Here is an 18168-nt window from a genome sequence, read left to right on the forward strand (position 1 = left end):
ATTTAGCCATTTACTCATTTGACTAGGGATTCTTTGAAGGTTTAGTTTCTTGAGGCTTTTCTTTATTTTGGATGTTAGGCCATCAGACAACAAAATTTTGAATCCTGCTTTTTAATCCAATCTGATAATCTCTGTATTGTTAAAGTGAATTAAGCCCATTAATATTTAGGTTAATAATTGATAGATATTTGATGGCTATGTTGGTTTTTTCCAGGATATCATCAGTTTTATTTGTTCATTTCTTCTATTATTACTCATCTTCATCTGTTGCTGCTTTATTAGATTAAGCATATTTTAATTTCTCCATTCTTTCTGTACCCCATTCTGCTTTTAAGTTTTATTCTCTCCTAGATTTTTGTTTTTGTGAACAGAGTATTCTTCTCTATGTAATATTTCCTTAAGTATCTTTTACAGTACAAGTTTGATGGACATGTAGAATTTTAGCGTATTCTTATTCAAGAATATTTTCCTTTCTTAAAAAAAATGGAATCACAACTCTTCCTAATACATTATCCTTGATTTGCAGTTGTATCCCATAGCTTGAAATACATTGTTTCTTGATTTCTTAACATGTAGGGCTTTTGCTCAGAGGTCAATGTGATTCTTAGGTATTTATATATTCTTTGTATATGAGTTGATACTTTTCTTGTGAAGCTTTCGGTATCCTTTATTTTCTATTACAGGCATTTTAGTTATGATGTGATATTGTTCTCTGTTTTTTGTTTTGGATTACCTTCTATACATGTCTGTCTATACATTACCAAATTAAAGACACATTATGCCTTTTATTGAATAGATTTTTTGCCTTTAGGTTGTATTTCTCCTTTTTCATTATATTCTATGAGTTCTTAAGTCTGGTTATGTTTCGGTTCCAGACCATGTGATTTGAGCCCTGTAAGCTATGATTGTATTCCTCCTCCTTCTCCTCCTCCTGCTTCTGCTGCTTCTGCTTCTTTTGGTTATTTTCTAAGTGCTTTATTTTACAAGTCTTTTTCTCTATCTTTGATAGTGTTTTTCTGCTTAATTTTATCTTCTGGCACTATCTTCTATGGTTTTTACTTGATTTATTATTTCTGTAATTTTGTTTGTTTTTTCCCAACACTTCCATTTCCTAGCTGACAGATTTATGACTTTTTTGAGTACCACTTGAGTTGAAAACTTTATCTGTTTATTTGAATTGACTTTGATCTTATTTAAATTGTCTTTGATGTTTTATTTTTTAAGAAGTAGGCTTTTGAATTCTTTATCTGATATTTCAGGCACATCATTGTCTCTGGATTTGTTTATTGATTGTTGTGAGGTGTTAGATGCATGCTATTTCCCTGTTTCGATACATTTCTGTGTTATCATTCCTGCATCATTCAGAATGAATTTCTCTTTTAATTCTGCTTACATGAGAGATTGCTGACTAACTGTAGCAATGAGGTCTAAAATTAAGCAAAACTCAAGTATTTAAATGAATTAAGAAACAAGTTGATACCTCAAGCACTGCTTCTTTCCCAATATGATTGTTAAAGAATAGATTTTTATTTTTACATGATAAACTTTGAGCTTAAGGGTTAGAATTAATTTAAAATATTAGGCAATGTAATGGATGATGTGAAAAAGGAAACACCTGGAAGTGATGTAAAAAGCATAAGAAATAATAGTGTGAGAAAGAACTGGAATATTGTTGCTGGGAAATACAGAATGTTTTGGAAGTAGAATCAAAAGAGAAATGAAAAGTAATAAATAAATTAGCAGAAATAAAACCACATAGAACTCATTAGCCAAAAATGAGCAAATCAAAACAAAGAAAAATCAATCTATCTCTCTGAAAATAGATGTGAATAGCTAGCTGTTCATTGTCTACTTGTTTTATGTTCTCCTATCTTTGCTTCTCTGAAGATAGTCAGTTTTGATATTGCCTTAAATATCTCCCTGAATGAGTGTATGTGGGGAGATCTCTTATGAATATAGACTTCTGTAATTCTATAGTTCTGTATTACTTCTCGGCTCTGGATTATCAAGGTACAATCTGGATGCTATCATAATTGATTATGTTTCTGGACCAGGGCAGGTAGAATGAATTGGAAAAGGTCCTACCAAGAACTTCCTAGGGGCTGGATTTCTCTGTCTGGATTCTGATAAAGTGGAGTATTCTTCCACATTCCTTACTAGAAAAAAATATAACCATGTGGATTTTAGTTCTTTATTCTCATCAACAGATATATCATCCACCTCTCCTATGCACAAAAGTTAGACATTTCAGAGTTGTTTTGCCATAGATCAAGTAGATGTGATAGATATTTAAGAATACTTTAGTTATACTTCCTTTGACAAGTAAAAAATGCACATTCTTTTTAACATCTCACTGGATATCCTCCAAAAGTAATCACATTCTATGTCATAAGGAAATTGTAAATACAAAAATTAAATATCATGTTTTTCTTGTCTCATCAGGTCGAAATGGAATAAAACTAGAATCAATAATAAGGTAAACTACAGAAAATATATAATCTCATAAAAGGTAGACACTGCTTTAAAGTATGAATAGATCACAGAACAATTAGGGGAAATTTAAATCCTTCTGAGAACAAATTAAAGTGCCACCTATCCAAATCTGTGAGATATATGAAAAGCAGTTCTAAAAGAGAAGTTCCAGCAAAGACTGACTTCATTAAAAAAAATCAGAGAGACCAAATAAATTATCTAACATTGCACCTCTCAAAAGAAGACCAATAAATATATGGATAAAGGTTTAACATTTTTAACCATGAAGGAAATGCAAATTCAAACTCCTGTAATTCCATTTGCCCCAGTCAGAATACCAATCATCAACAAAACAAACAACATCTAACATTGATGAAGATTCATAATTAAAGGAACCCCAAGATAGGGACACAAGTGGTTTTTTCTTTTTTGCTATTATTCCTAACGTATTTATAATGTACCATGTGATTTTTTTGTTTCTTCGTATGTTCCTCCCCCATGGTATAACCCCTGTATTTGATGTCAGTGCCCTGCATCTTGTATATACACTTGGGAGGTGAAAAAACAAAATGTTTAAATAGGGATACAGGTTGACCCATTGTAACAATGAGATGTACAACACACTATATTGAAAAACGATCTTTACAATTTAGATGAAGAGGGGGTGGAGGGTGGTGGGGGGAGTGGGGAAGAGGAGTGTAGTTGTGGAGGTAGGAGGGAAGGGAGGGTAGGGGAAAAACAAAGGAGGAGGCAACAATGCTTGATAGGAAATATACTCATGACCTTGCTCATGTAACTATAACCCCTCTGTACAGTATTTTTACAATAAAAACGGTATTTTAAAAATAAAAAATAATAAAAGAGAAACCCTCATAAATTATTGTGAGGATTTAAAATAGTGTAGCCACTATGGAAATAGCTTAGAGTTCCCCTCAAAATTCTATAACTAGACCTACAGTGTGGTCTTGCCATACTACTCCTGGACATAGATTCAAAGGAATATTAACGCAGCATATAATAGGGATGCCTTCATAGCCATTCTTTTATAGCAGCATTATTCACAAGAGACAAACTGTGGAATTAATCTGTCTATCAGCCAGTGAATAGATGAAGAAAATGTGTTATATATACACAATGAAATATTATTCAGGCAAAAAGAAGGTGCCAGTGGCTCACGTCTGTAATCCTTGCTACCCAGGAGTTTGACATCTGAGGATTGTGGTTCAAAGCCAGCTGGGGCCAAAAAGTCCCCCTGAAAATCTTATTTCCAATTAACCACTCAAAAAACTGGAAATGGTACTATTGCTTAAAGTGATAGAGCACTAGCATTGAGCAAAAGAGCTCAAGAACAGCATCCAGGCCCCATGTTTAAGCCCCACAACTAACTTTTTAAAAAAGTTTTTTAAATTTTTAAAAAAGGAATGAAATTGGAATGGGAATGTGGCTTAGTGGTAGAGTGCTTGCCTGCAATGCGAGAAGCTCTGGATTTGATTCCTCAGTACCACATACACAGAAAAAGCCAAGAGGTTGTGCTGTGGCGCACATGGTAGAATGTTAGCCTTGAACAAAAGAAGCTCAGGGACAGTGCTCAGGCCCTAAGTTTAAGCGCCAAAACTGGCAAAAAGAAAAAAGGAATGAAATTATGTCATTTTCAGGGAAATGGATGAAACTGTGAATCATCATTGTCGATGAAATAAGCTAGACTGAGAAAAATAATCTAGATCTAATTAAACAAAGGACATGATTGGAAAATAGGAGGGACTACTTAGAGTTGATACCAGTGGAGAGTGGGTGAAAGAAGATCTCAAAAGGGAGAGGACATGAAAAGAGAATATCAAAAGGGGTGAATATGAATGTAGTATTTCATAAAATGTGTTGAAAATAGAATTATAGCTCTTGTTATAACATTTTTTGAAAAGATGGGAAGAGGATACAAGAAAGAGTTATAGAGGAGTAATTTGATCAAAGTTTAATGTATGAATTTATGGAAATATTAGAGTCCATCCCATCTGTACAGTTAATATACACCAATGAAAATTATATTTACATGTATAGAATATGAAAAAGCTAATTATTTACCATGATAAAGACTTACTGTAAATATGTACTTAAACAATATGTTGTTGGTAGACATGTAAAACAATAAATGTTTCTTTGTAGTAACTTTGTCATATCTGTCACAGTGCATGTATCTGTTTTGTTTGTTATGTAAAATTTCACCATTAATAATTTAGCAATACCAGCATGGACATTACAGATATTGTTAGTTTTACTTGTATTTTTAGTCACATTAATTTCTTAGTATACATAGAAATTATTCTTGATTTTAAATATGGGAAACTGATACCCATAACTCTGTTTACATAAATTAATTTTCATGACAAAAAGTGGGTTCTGCTTCTTAGAGGATACAAAAAGGATTTTGCAGTAAGGGAGGGAGGAAATGTGAAAATGCAATTAGAGTATTCACATAGAAACATATATGTTGCTATGTGTCTTGTAGGCAGAAATGGGAGGGGAAAACTAGGGGAAACAGAAGGAAGGAATGACATTGTCCAAAGAAGAAATGTATGCATTGACTGAATTGTGAAATGGTAACCCCTCTGTACAATACCTTAATAACAATAAATTATATTTTTTAAAAACTGCATAAACAAGATTATTTTTTGGATTATGCTTAAATTTTTATGTGAAATATTTTACTAAATTTTCCTGACATTTTGGAAGAGAAAAGGATCAACAACTTCCTTATATGTACTCCAGGAACAGTATAGTCTAGTGGATAATATTGCACAGTTTAGAACTGAGCTACATACATTTACATTTCAGGTCTGCCTTGTACTATCCCTTGCACTTAAACTTTTATCAGCTTAAACTTTCTGTGTTAAAACACATTATGTGTAAGACTATCAAATAATACCTAGTGACTTTGGGTGTGATAGTAATCTTAGCATTAAGGAAGATGAGGTAAAACAATGGAGAAATTGAGGCTGGACTTGGTTGTATAGTAAGAGCCTATCTTAAGAAAGTATTGGATAGCTATGAGATATGTTCTGTGTAATAGGGTAATAAAAATTAGCCCACCACTATTTCTATCATACTATTTTTTTTCTTAATTTGAATTTGGGACCATTTTTAAAACTCAAGTGTTATTTCTATTTTGTTCCTTTGTTTCTGGGTAAGTAAAAAGATAATGTGGTTCTCCTATATACCCTTTACAAGATATAGAAGAGGCAGTATTTCTCTGATTTTAGTTTGAATTTTATACTACTTAATTCTTAATATAGCTTTTCCTGTTTTTCAGATTAAATGAAATTATTAAAAATTGGACAACAAATACATGAATATATTGTAACTGTGAAATGGAGTCCCCAGGGGCAAATAATATGTTTATAAACAAAATATGGGTTCAATGTGAGAATGAAAGTTGTTTGAAGTGGAGATTGTTGTCAAATGAGGATGCAATCAAAGTTAATCAAAATGAACCATGGTACTGCTACATGAACAATGATTCAAGATACAATAAGTGCTCAATTTCTGAAGAAGACTTTCCTGAAGAGTCTGAACTTCATAAAAATGGATATAAAATTGTCTATTCACAGCTCCCTCTGGGCAGCCTGGTTTTGGTAAAATTACAGAACTGGCCAAGGTAAGGTTTGTGTTATTTTGTGTTAAACTATTGAGGTGTAGTCTTACTAGTTTTATGCATTCTCAGAATATTTTTAAGGATGAATTTATTTGTTTATAATTTCACTTTCAAATCTTTATTTCTAATCACTTATTATTAATTTTTTATACCTCTAATTTATATTACTTTTTTCATCACGTTGACTATCATTTCTATTTCTCTTATCTCAACTTGAGATCTAAGGGCCAGTTTTTATTTCTTTTAAAACTTTGTGTCTGTGGTAAACTTTCATATTTTTGCAAGGACTATTAATCATTTTTACCATAATTTATATCAGATTTTTCTGTGGTCTTGTCTTCCTATGTACTTTTACATTAAAATCTTACCATTCTTTGAGAAAGGAAGAGAAAGTTAGACTTTTTTTCAGTCCATTTCTCTTTGCTATTCATATAGATCATTCAGGTTGTTGTACCTTAACTTCACTTATGCTTTCCTCTGCCATATTTATTCTATCATTGAAATTACTTCATAAGCTTTTTATTGTATTTTTAGTTATAAAATATTCATCCATATCTTCTACTTATTTTCCATACTTTGTGTTCATTTTGGATATTATTTAAATCAGTTTAGTACTCTGCTTTTACTACTACATCAGAGGGATTAAAAACTCTCTTTATTAAGGCTAGGTGGGAATGGAAGTCCAGCTTTGTTCAACCTTTGTTGAGTCCCATAGAGGAGGGCCTTTTTACAGAAAAACATAGGTGAGAATTCAGACTCCTTACAAACATGGATGGAAGCTTCAAGATACCCAATTACTACTCTCAGGTAATCTGCACTGATACCATGGTGAGGAAGGGGATCCTCCTGTTTGGACTTCTTTGCCAAATTGGAGACAGGGGTGGAGGCAGACAAAATGCTTCAGTACTGCTGAATGACTTGAAATCCAGTATCATCAATAGTCTTTGCTGGTGGAGCCATAGATTTTTTTTCCTGATGTGTATCTGGAGTACAGAAGTTAGCATGTGAATTTTTTTTATCTTACTGAACTGCTCTTCTAATGATTTCTTGGCATAAAAGATTATTTTTAATCACTCTTTTCTGTTTGGGGGCTTATTTTCAACCACTGATATTTCTGGGCTTTTATGTTCTTTAATTCTCAATTTGAGAATATATAAGGCAAAAAGAAAGCCCAGGGGATATAGTGAATAAGAGATGACAAAATAGAAGATTTTTCAGTTAGACTTTGTAAATGAGAAAAAATAAGAAAAATATTAGAAAATTAAGTTATAATTTTTTAAGTGAGGAACTGTACTGAGAACCACAGGAGAGAAATAGAACAACTGAAAAGTGTGGCAAAACAAAAGGCAGTGAAAACAATGGAAATTAAGAAACAATTTGCAGCTCTAGTCCCACCTTCTCCAGTGAGAGGCAGAAGAGGATGAAGCCTTTACTACAATGTAGACTTGGCATCCTCTATGCCAGTGGCAGATTCAGCTCTGGAATAAATCCATACACTTTACAAACCTCAAACCTCAATGCAGAGATTTTTTTGGTCAGTGACTTCCCAAGAATGACAGGTGAGCATTAGACAAGAGAAATATTCACTCACATATGTCACAAAGTAGTAGGGAGGTGCCATCTTGACAGGACCTCCTGTTCCAGTATGAGTAACAGCATTTTCACTGTTTGTAGATCACATCCAGAAAAGCACCTAGCTTCCACCAGTAGAGTACTCAGGTTATAGGTAAAACCAGAGTGATCAGGTTGTCATAACTTCTTGTAAGTAGCTTACAGCCAGGTAAATTCTAATACGAGCTTTACCTGGGGAGCTGTATTTAAAACAAAGAACAACTGAGAGTCAAACATAAATCTGGACACATTCTAACTTGGGCAAGCTGAGAGCATGCTTAGGTAAAGGCATGCAGAAAATGGCTCAAAACACTTGGCCAATGAGAGCCGTCCTGTTGTCTGAGAGCTATCTTAAGAAAATTATTCATAAGAAAAGATTCAGATTATAGGAGATTTTAGGATTATTAGGGAGTTTTAGCTGCTTGAAGTGGCCTCTGGGCATATAAGCTCTCATCTTACAAAATCTACAAGAGTTAACATTAGCTATGGATACAAAGGATAGTGAAGAGGGGGAAAGACCAATGAACTCAAAAGAATATTAGAATGACCAATAAAGTGATGAATGAATTCAAAGAGTATAAATAGCTAACAGAATTCAAAGAGAATACAAATAAACAAATGAATAAGGAAGAAATGCAAGATATGAAAGAGAACCTCAAAGACACAGATATTCTAAAAATTGCTCAAATTGCAATTCTGGGAATGCAAAGCTCAACAAGTCAAATTTTTAAAAAAGTACATCTTATCTATCATCAGAGTTGCTTTAGCTGACAGTGGAAGGTGTCGAGGAGGGAGTGGGCTTTGGAGAGTTCATAGGACAAGGATAAAACATGATGAACATTGAATCTTGCTGTCACTAAAGACAGTTGTTCCTAAAATTTCCATCTTTCCAATACAATGCAAGAATCTGCAGTCTTCCTCTCCCATACTGCATTTGCCTGGTTATACCCATGTTTCACACCACCAGTATCCGACCGGGCTGTGCCCTTATCCTGTTTTCTGTACCTATGTGGAGGTGTGAAGGTTCTTTCTCTCTCCCAATTACAGCCTGGATGTATACTTTCTTGTGTGTCCTGGTTCCTGATGTGAAATTGATTAACACCTCTTGCTTGTATTGGGTAGCATGGGGATAAGAACTTAACTGGTTATTCTTGAGTTTCTTTTGCAATAAGCCAGTTTTATAATCTTTAAAAAAATGTGGAAAGTCTCTGTGGATGTTAATTATCGGAATACAAGAGATTCAGAATAAGAATGTATTAGAACAGTCAGATGAAGAATGGCAGTAAAAACTTTTTTTTAAGAAAGAAAGGATTACTCAGGTCCTCTGAGACACAATTAAAAGATGACACTCCCAAATTATAGGCATAAAGCAAGAAGAGGTACAAACTAAAGGGATATAAATCATTTTCAGTTTTAAAACACAGGAGAAAATTTCCAATGTTTTGGAAAAAATAGATATTGAGGTACACAAGATGTAAAGGTACACATAAGATCAGATTAGGAAACTAAAACCCCAAGACAAATTATAAGTAAAATGTTGAGTATACAGAAAGGGAAGAGTGAAAGCTCAAGGACATTAGCACCCAATTACATATAAAGGCAAACACATCACTCTACCAACAGATTTCTTAATAAAAAATTTAAAAACAAAGAGACATGGAATCATATATTTCAAACACTGAAAGTAAATGAGTGCCAGTGTAGATTATTCTATTCAGCAAAGCTACCATTCATAACTGAAAGACAAATGAAAATTTCCATAATAAACACCTGAAGCAATTTATTGTCATAAAACCAGAAGATACACAAGATACCTAAAGGAATCCTATATAGGGAAGATAAACATTTTTTCCAAAGCATCTCTCAAATATATTTATTTACATTTTCTTACATTCAAGTTTCTTCAAGTACACTGCACAAATTCTATGTATAGAATTTGAAGTAGCTTAAGTTTTGGCTCTGTTATGTTTAAAATTGGCAATGTTATTGAGAAGCTCTGAAAATCTTGAACTTCCTATTTCTTCAGTTTTCCTTTCAAGGTATGAGAGGTAAATGGGTTACTGTGAAAGATTATTGATGATCAGGAAGCACGTTGCAAATTTGTGTTGGCCATTCTCATTTGCTGCCTTTCTCCAGCTTTTTCTGTGCCCTCAGAGGCTGATCAGTAGCAAGGTTTCATTCCTTTTGGTTTTCTACTGGGTTGTGGGAAACCCCAGCTAAATTAGTGTAAGAAGGGAGGAAAGAGAACTCAAGGTATTCCTCCTGATTCCCTCTTTGACAGTCAGTTACCACTGATTGCTTTTATATAAAGCATATAGAGTTCATAGAGATAGTTATACGTAGGTAATTACTACTTATTTTATATAGAAAATATTACTCCCCAATATTTTTCCACTGTAAAATTTATTAATGACCTGTGCTTTTATCTGCAGTACATTATGAACTTATATTTCTATGAAAAAAATCTTCATGAGAAAAATCAAAAACATTTTGAATGCCTATAGTCTCAGTTCTCAGTAAAAAAGTCAAAGAATGGAAGAATGATTAAGAAGCAAAATCTGATCATTTGTTACCTATAAAAATTTTTCTTGGCTGGGAAATTGGCTAAATGGTAGAGTGCTTGCCTCACGTGCATGAGGCCCTGGGTTCAACTCCTCAGCACCACATAAGCAGAAAAAAGCCAGAAGAGGCACTGTCACTGAAGAGGTAGGGCACTAGCCTTGAGCTGAATTGCTGAGGGACAGCTCCCAGGCCCAGAGTTCAGCACCTATGACCGACAAAAAAAAAAATTCTTACTGATAAAAACAAACATTAGCGACTGAACAAACTCAAAAGGCAGGCAGCTTCATATCTGAAAAGTAAACTTCAAATAAAATCAGTCAGAAGGGACAGAAAAAAGAGAACAATCCATCAAGAGGAAATACGATGGCTAACATCTATGTGCCAAATATTGCTGCATCTACCTTCATTAAACAAATACTACTGCACTTAAAAGTACAGATCCCAGCACAATAGTAGTGGAGACTTTTTTAAAATTTCATTTTATTGTAAAGATGTTGTACAGACTTACATGTACAGTTACATGAATAAGGTAATGAGTACATTTTTATCGAGCATTTTTACCCCTCCTTTTTGTGCCCCACATTCACCAATAATAGGTCATCCTCCCTATTGTAGAAAAAATTCTAAAAGAAATCTCAAAATGATATATCATATCAAGATAGTTTGACTCTAGGTATGCAGGTTGATTCAATAGAGGTACATTAATTGATATAAATAGATTTTTCTGGTACATTTTTCATATATAGAAGACTATAAATAGAACCTTTCAAAATATTTTCACTATAATAAATAAATTCACTGTGGTCACTAGAAATCATAATGTTAATCAAATGATGGTTCAGAAGGATTTTTTTTCTCCCAGATGTGTATGTGGAATCTATACAATAAGCATACTTGTAAACACATAGAGAATTATATACACGCATACAGGTACACACATAAAAAATTGCAACTGTGGGACTGTTGAGGGGAATTAGGAAAGGAAGTTCTATTGGAATGGAAAAAAGTGAATAGTGATGGTGAAAATAGTGGAAATACTTTGTGTACATGTGTCCAGTGGATCATTGAATTCTGTTGAGATTGAGTTGGTCCGGGGAAGGGAAGGAAAGGAGAGTCACAGTGACAATATTTTTGGGGGAGCACTTGTTTTTTATTTAAGTAAATTCTAAATTACTTTTTCTTAATAAATTGTACCTTTTGTATTACAGCCCCAATTTTACTGTTCCTGCTTTATCATCATTTTGCTCTTTTTTTAAAAAAAGTTTCTTTTTTATAGTATATTATAATCATGTAAACTAATTGGATTCATGATGAAATTTTCATACTTGCATATAATGTACTTTGATCATATTCATTTCTTTTTTCCTCTTTTTTCTTTTTTTTTTAATTGTGAAAATACTGTACAGAGGGGTTACAATTACATGGGCAAGATAATGAGTACATTTCTTATCAGCATTGTAGCCTCCTCCTTTGTTTCGCCTTCCCATCCCATCCTTCCCCCCCCCCTATTCATTTCTTATCGTACCATCCCCCCTCCCTTTTTTATTGGTGCTGGTCTGCAGCTTGAACTCAGGGCCTGAGTGCTATCCTTGAGCTTTTGTGTTCAAGGTTAGTATTCTACCATTTGAGCCACATCTCTACTTCAGGCTTTTGGGTAGTTTATTAGAGATCAGAGTCTCATGGACTTTGTTTCCCCACCTAGCTTTGAAGAAGATCCTCTGATCTCAGCCACCTGAACAGTGAGGATTCTACATAAAAGAAAATGTGCAATAATACTTAACTTTTTAAATCTAGCTTATTTTGCTTAACATGATAATTACTAGCCCCATTCATTTTCCTGAAAATTACATAATTCATTACACCACATGACTTCATGGTGTAGATAAAACATTTTATTTATGTTTTTATTTTATATCGGTTCTAGTTAATTTCCTAGCTTGGCATTTGTGCATATATAATGCTGTGGTAAACATGGATGTGCAGGTATTGTTTATGTTGATTTACGCTCCTTTGGATATATATCCAAGATCAATATAGAAGGATCATAACACAGGTCTCCTTTTAGTTTTTTTGATAAAACTTCTGATTCCCACAGTGGTTGTGGTAGTAGTAGTTTACTTTCCCACCAGAAATGTGTAAGTTTCCTTTGCACTAGGCACTGGTGTTTCACACCTATATTCCTAGCTACTCAGGAGGCTGAGATCTAAGGATAGGGGTTCAAAACCAGCCTGGGAACCTATTATACCCAATAAACTACTCAGAAAAAGCCAGAAGCAGTGCTATGGCTCAAGTGGTAGAGTGTTAGTCTTGAGAAAAAAGAATCTCAGGGACAGAAACCCACCCTGAGTTCAAGTTCCATGACAGACAGACAGACAGACAGACAGACAGACACACACACACACACACACACACACACACACACACACACACTTTGTCCCACATCTTTGCCAGAATCTATTTATTTTTCCTTGCTGATTTCCATTTGCCTTGTGTAAGAGAGCGCCTCTGTGTCATTTTGTTTGAAATTTTGAATATGTCAAAAGATTTTCTTCTATTCTGTGGGATATATCTTGATTCTGGTAATTGTTTCCTTTGAGGCTTTTAAATTTAATAAAATCATATTTTTCAATCCTTGCTTTTATTTGGTAGGTAAAATACTATTCAGAAAATAATTGCATATACTATATCTTTCAGTGTTTTCCCTATGTTCTTCTGATGTAGTGTCAGGATTTTAGGTCTTACATTTAAGGTCTTCAATCCATTTTGAGTTGATTTTTCTTTAGGCTAAAAGTGTCTAGTTTCTTTTTTTTTTTAAAAAAAAATGTTGGTATGGTTTTCTTAGTACCATTTGTTGAAGATTTGAATGTTGGTATGGTTTTCTCAATACCATTTGTTAAAGAAGCTGTCTTTTCTTTAACATACTTTTTGGTTCCTTTGTCAAAGGCCAAATCATTATTGTTTGTGTTGTTTGTGGGAGGGAGCTCTTGTTCTATTGGTAACCTTGTCTGTTTTTAAGCCAAGGCCAAGCTGTTTTTGTTACTCTATTTTTGTTAGCTCTGAAATTTAATTTGATGTCTAGTAGTGTGATACCATCAATGTTAGCCTTTTTGTTCAAGATATAATTTTTTATTCAAGAATTTTTATGCTTCAATATGAATTTTAGGACTGATTTTTCTTTTATGTGAAGAATGACATTTGCATTTTGATGAGAATTATATTGAATATAGATTGCTTTTAATGCTATAGCCATTTTCACAGTATTCTGCTAATCTGTGAACATGGGAGTGTTTTTTTTTTTTTTTTTGGTCGGTCGTGGGGCTTGAACTCTGGGCTTGGGCGCTATCCCTCAACTCTTCAGCTCAAGGTAAGCACTCTATCGCTTGAGCCACAGTGCCACTTCCAGTTTTCTAGTGGTTTATTGGAGATAGGAGTCTCACGGACTTTCCTTGTCCGGACTGGCTTTGAACCATGATCCTCAGATCTCAGCCTCATGAGTAGCTAGGACTACAGCTGTGTACCTGTAGCTAGGATTATACAAGTACCTGGCTGGGAGGTTTTTTTTTAAATATCGTTTAGTATCTTCAATTATTTTCTTCAAGTTTTTGTAAGTTTCACTGTAGAGGTCTTTCCCATGGTTGGGTTGTTTTGTTTTGTTTTGTTTTTGAGATTATAAGTAGAGCTGTTTGTCTGATTTCTTTATCAATCTATTCATTGTTGGTATATACACATTTTTATATTTATTTTATATCTTTATATGCTGCCTAAAGTGTTGACCAGATATAGGTATGTCTTGGTGAAGTCTTTAGGTATTTTAAATATAAGATTGTACCATTTTTAAATTGGAATAATTTGATTTCTTCCTTTACGACTTGAACATCTTTTTCCATTTGCTTATTGTTCTGACTTGGAATTCCCATACTCAATTGAATAAGGTTAGGTTACCTTATCTCATTCCAACTTCAGATAAAATGCTGTAGTTTTTTTTTTTTTCCAGTTAGTACAATGTTAGCCATAGGTTTGTTATATACATCCTGTTTTGTATTGAGGTACATTCCTTCTATTTCTAATGTCTTAATAGTTTTTAAATAAAAAAAGAAGGAACTTCATAAAATTTATTCTATGAAGCCAGTCTTACTATAATGCCAAAACCCAGACAAGGATGCAATCCTAAAAGTAAATTATAAACCAGTTTTTAAATGAATATAGACACAACAATTCCTTTTTCTGTTGTTCTGAGACTCAAACTCAGTACTTGATGCTTTTGTGCATTGTGTAGTGCTTTATAACTGAGCCATGCATCCAATCCCAACAATTCTTTTTTTTTTGTCTTTTCTTTTTTGGTACTGGGGATCGAACCCAGGACATTGCATTTGCTAGGCAAGCGCTTTGCCACTGAGCTTCATCCCAGCCCGAATCCCAACAATTCTTAATAAAATACTTGCAAACAATTCAACAACACATTAAAAAGGTCATACACCATGATCTTTCTTTATAGAGATGTGAGGATGGCTCAATATGCCCAAGTCTATATATGTAAAATAACATGTAAACAGAATCAAAGACAAAATTTATATGATCACCTCAATAGACGCAGGAAAAACCTTTTAAAAACAGCTATTTTTTAGAAAATAAAGGATACATTTTAGAGCTAGAGCTGAATATTTTAAGCAAATTGATTCTTGCCTATGGAACAAGAGGTAAAAAGGATAATATATAACTGTGGAGCTTAACATTCACTTTTTCTTTTATACTTTTATGCCAAAGTGTTACAATAGTTTAAACTGTAAGTGTATTGTGTCAGTCCATACTCAGAGAATATCAGCTTTCTCTAATTTGGTAGAAGCCATGAAAATTAATTAACATCTTGGAAATTAAACACTTGTGTTTCTAAAATTAGATAATCCTTTTTATTAGCATACATAAGGTATATAAGGAGGTTTCATTTTAACATATAAATCTTGATCATAGTCACTTCCTTGGTCAATACTTTCCTCTCTACCGTCCTACTTTCCAAACTAGTCTAGCAAGCTTCCCTGCTGCATTTTCATGTTTGTACATAAAGTATGTTGACCATAGTTTCCCTCGCATCCTGTATTCAAATCTTTGATAAACCTTTATATGATAGTCTTATTTTTCCTCTTGTCAGTGCTTAAGTATCACTGATTCTGGAACTTTTTCATTTCACAGTCTTCATATTTTATCTATGCCTTAAATTTGTCTCTTTTTCAAAATTTTTTATAGTTACAATGGTACAATTTATTTCTTGTATCAAATGAATACCATATTGGTTAAAGATGTAATTAAACAAATTTAATATTTTGTGAAATAGTCATTAAAATTCAGAGGATAAAAGATTAATAAGTAATTTTGCCATATGTATTGATATTTGCCTTTTTGAAGCATTAAAATAAATAAAACTGTATATTTTAAAGTTGGCCAGGGGTACTTTGCCCTGATCCTCTTCAAGAAAATTATGTAAACTATGACTTGGATGGAAACGTTGAACAATATCACATTGAATTCCTGGGAGATCCCCATTCAAAATCATGGATAAATGCAAGATTTGTTGAACATTATAGTATCGCATCAAAGGTTGGTATGGTTACATCAAACGTTTATAAGTTTTGCATTTGTTTTTACTAGTGACTATTTCATTTCAGTTCCTAAAAGGTATATAATCACTTAAATTTAACTTATATACACAAAATAATAATTACCACTTGTTAAATTCAAACATTTTTGTTTTAAAGAACTTATGGATATAAAATTACCTATGGAATTTTATTTTATAATTTTTGTCTTCTTTTTGATGTGCTACTTGTATGGTATGACTTTATGCAATTCAAGGAAGAATAAACAATTTTCAATGTAAAGTATCTAAGGAATATAGATAGATAGATAGATATAGATATAGATACATACCTGTCAGAAACAATTCAGTATTGAAAGGACTTAATATTTATCAGAAATAATTTAATGTAACAATTTTATAAGTATGTTAGGACCAAAATCCAAGGCACCAGCAAAACCTTGTGGCAGGTGCATATAAGTCTGGATCTTCCCTGCTAATGGGAAGTGCAACTGCTCTTGAAAGTAGTCCTCATCCTCATTAATGTATTGAAGTCTGGGCTAGTGAATACATCACCTGTAGGAATTTTAAATTTTCCAAATGAAATTTTTATGTAATTGATTTTTAGACATTTAATATTTTTGGTGATTTTTAAAAAGCAAACATTTTATACTCCTTTTATTTTGAATTACATATTACAATTAATGAATAGATTGGATTTTGAGGCTGACCAAAATAAGTAAATTGGACTTTTTCCTAAGATTTGTTATACTTAATAAAAATCAGTTCAGTTACCTGTGTTTACATTCTAATATTCAAACTTTTCTTACTTTCATTTAAAACCTAGGAAAAATAGATGCATAAATGTGGAAACTTTTAACTGTATTTTTCTATATTATGGTGAAAAGTATATATATTCAGATCTTTTTCTTGGGGTATACGTAATTAAAGTGTGAAATTCAGTCCATGTAAGAATTTGAGACACTAAAATGGTTTTACTTTTTCCTTGACATTCATAGCATTTTTGTACAATTGAGTCCAAAATTAGCTAGAAGGAAATTCTATTTAGTAAAACTGTACAAATAGAGAATACCTACACACACATCTACTTCAAATTAGTTTGGTCAGTGACCTCAATCTGAGGTTCTTTCTATGTTTTTATGTTTGGGTGTGTTTCTAAGCATGTCTTCTGACAACCACAGAATATTGTTTCTTCCCTGCTCTTTCCATCTTTCTAGGGTAAAAACAATTTCAAACTAAAAATAATTTTCATATCTCTTAGAGAGCAATATGTAGTCAAAAATGTAAATATCATTTCTTCTAGAGGAAGTATTTAATTTGCACAAGTTGTGTAAGTCACTTTTTCTAATAACAAAAGGAAGAATAATAGGCATATATAATTGTCATTGTCAATAGGTGACTAAATCTTCTTATATTATTTCAAGAATGGAACAGGTGGCTAACTTTCCAGTATCAAATACAAGAACAATGTAGTAAGTATCAACTACATTTCTCATTTGTGGAATGGCAATGTTTTTCTAAGAAATTTCAACACGAAGTTTTCTCAGTTTCTTACAAGTATGCTTACTTTCTCTTTGAAAAATCATTCCTATCATTGTTTATAAGCCAATAATCAAGACTCATTAATTTGACCTCAGAATCATACCCTTTATGAATGAAGTAAAGATGCCTTACAATGAGTTTTTTTTCTCTTTTTTGGGGGGCTAGTACTGGGGCTGGTACTCAGGGCCTAGGTGCTGTCCCTGAGTTTTTTTGTTTTTTTTTTTTTTTTTTGCTCAAGGCTAGCACTTTACCATTTGCACCGCCACTCAATTTCCAGCATTCTGGATACTTATTTGGAAATAGAATTTCATGACTTTCCTGCCCAGGTTGGCTTTGACCTGTGATCCTTACATCTCAGTCTCTTGAATAGCTAGGATTAGAGGCATGAGCCATCAGTGCCACGCTGGAATTCTTAAGTTAGTAGTATATGCAACAAAGTAACTACTAGATGTATTCTTCATCAAGGAATGGTGAGCTGCAAAACTCATGTAACTGAGAAATCTATATGTGGATATGTTTTTCACTCTTTTTTTGTTCCTTCTCTATTATTTTTGAATATTTTTAGGAAATATTGGACAAATATATGAACTCAGCAAAAACTTCATTTCCTAAGTGTCAAACAATTCTGATTAATGTTTAAATAATTTTCAGAAATATGACCTCTTTACCTTTCTGTTTGACCTACAGAATAAGTGCTGCTTCTGTATCACATATTAAACCATCTTTTTCCACCCAAGTCTCCTAC

General features: G+C 33.0%; 1 protein-coding gene across 1 annotated transcript in view; it reads left to right on the top strand.

Annotated features, from left to right (window-relative positions):
• The window catches only part of Zcwpw2 (zinc finger, CW type with PWWP domain 2), an 85979-nt gene that overhangs the window by 14464 nt on the left and 53347 nt on the right, over positions 1 to 18168 (top strand). The window contains exons 2-3 of the mRNA XM_013028485.1: positions 5777 to 6121; positions 15724 to 15883. Of these exons, the coding sequence (XP_012883939.1) occupies positions 5835 to 6121; positions 15724 to 15883 (447 nt within the window). The 5' untranslated portion in view covers positions 5777 to 5834. The remainder of the gene's footprint in view (positions 1 to 5776; positions 6122 to 15723; positions 15884 to 18168) is intronic.

Source organism: Dipodomys ordii, unplaced genomic scaffold, assembly GCF_000151885.1.
Source record: "Dipodomys ordii isolate 6190 unplaced genomic scaffold, Dord_2.0 Scaffold110, whole genome shotgun sequence".
NCBI classification, from domain to species: Eukaryota; Metazoa; Chordata; class Mammalia; order Rodentia; family Heteromyidae; genus Dipodomys; species Dipodomys ordii.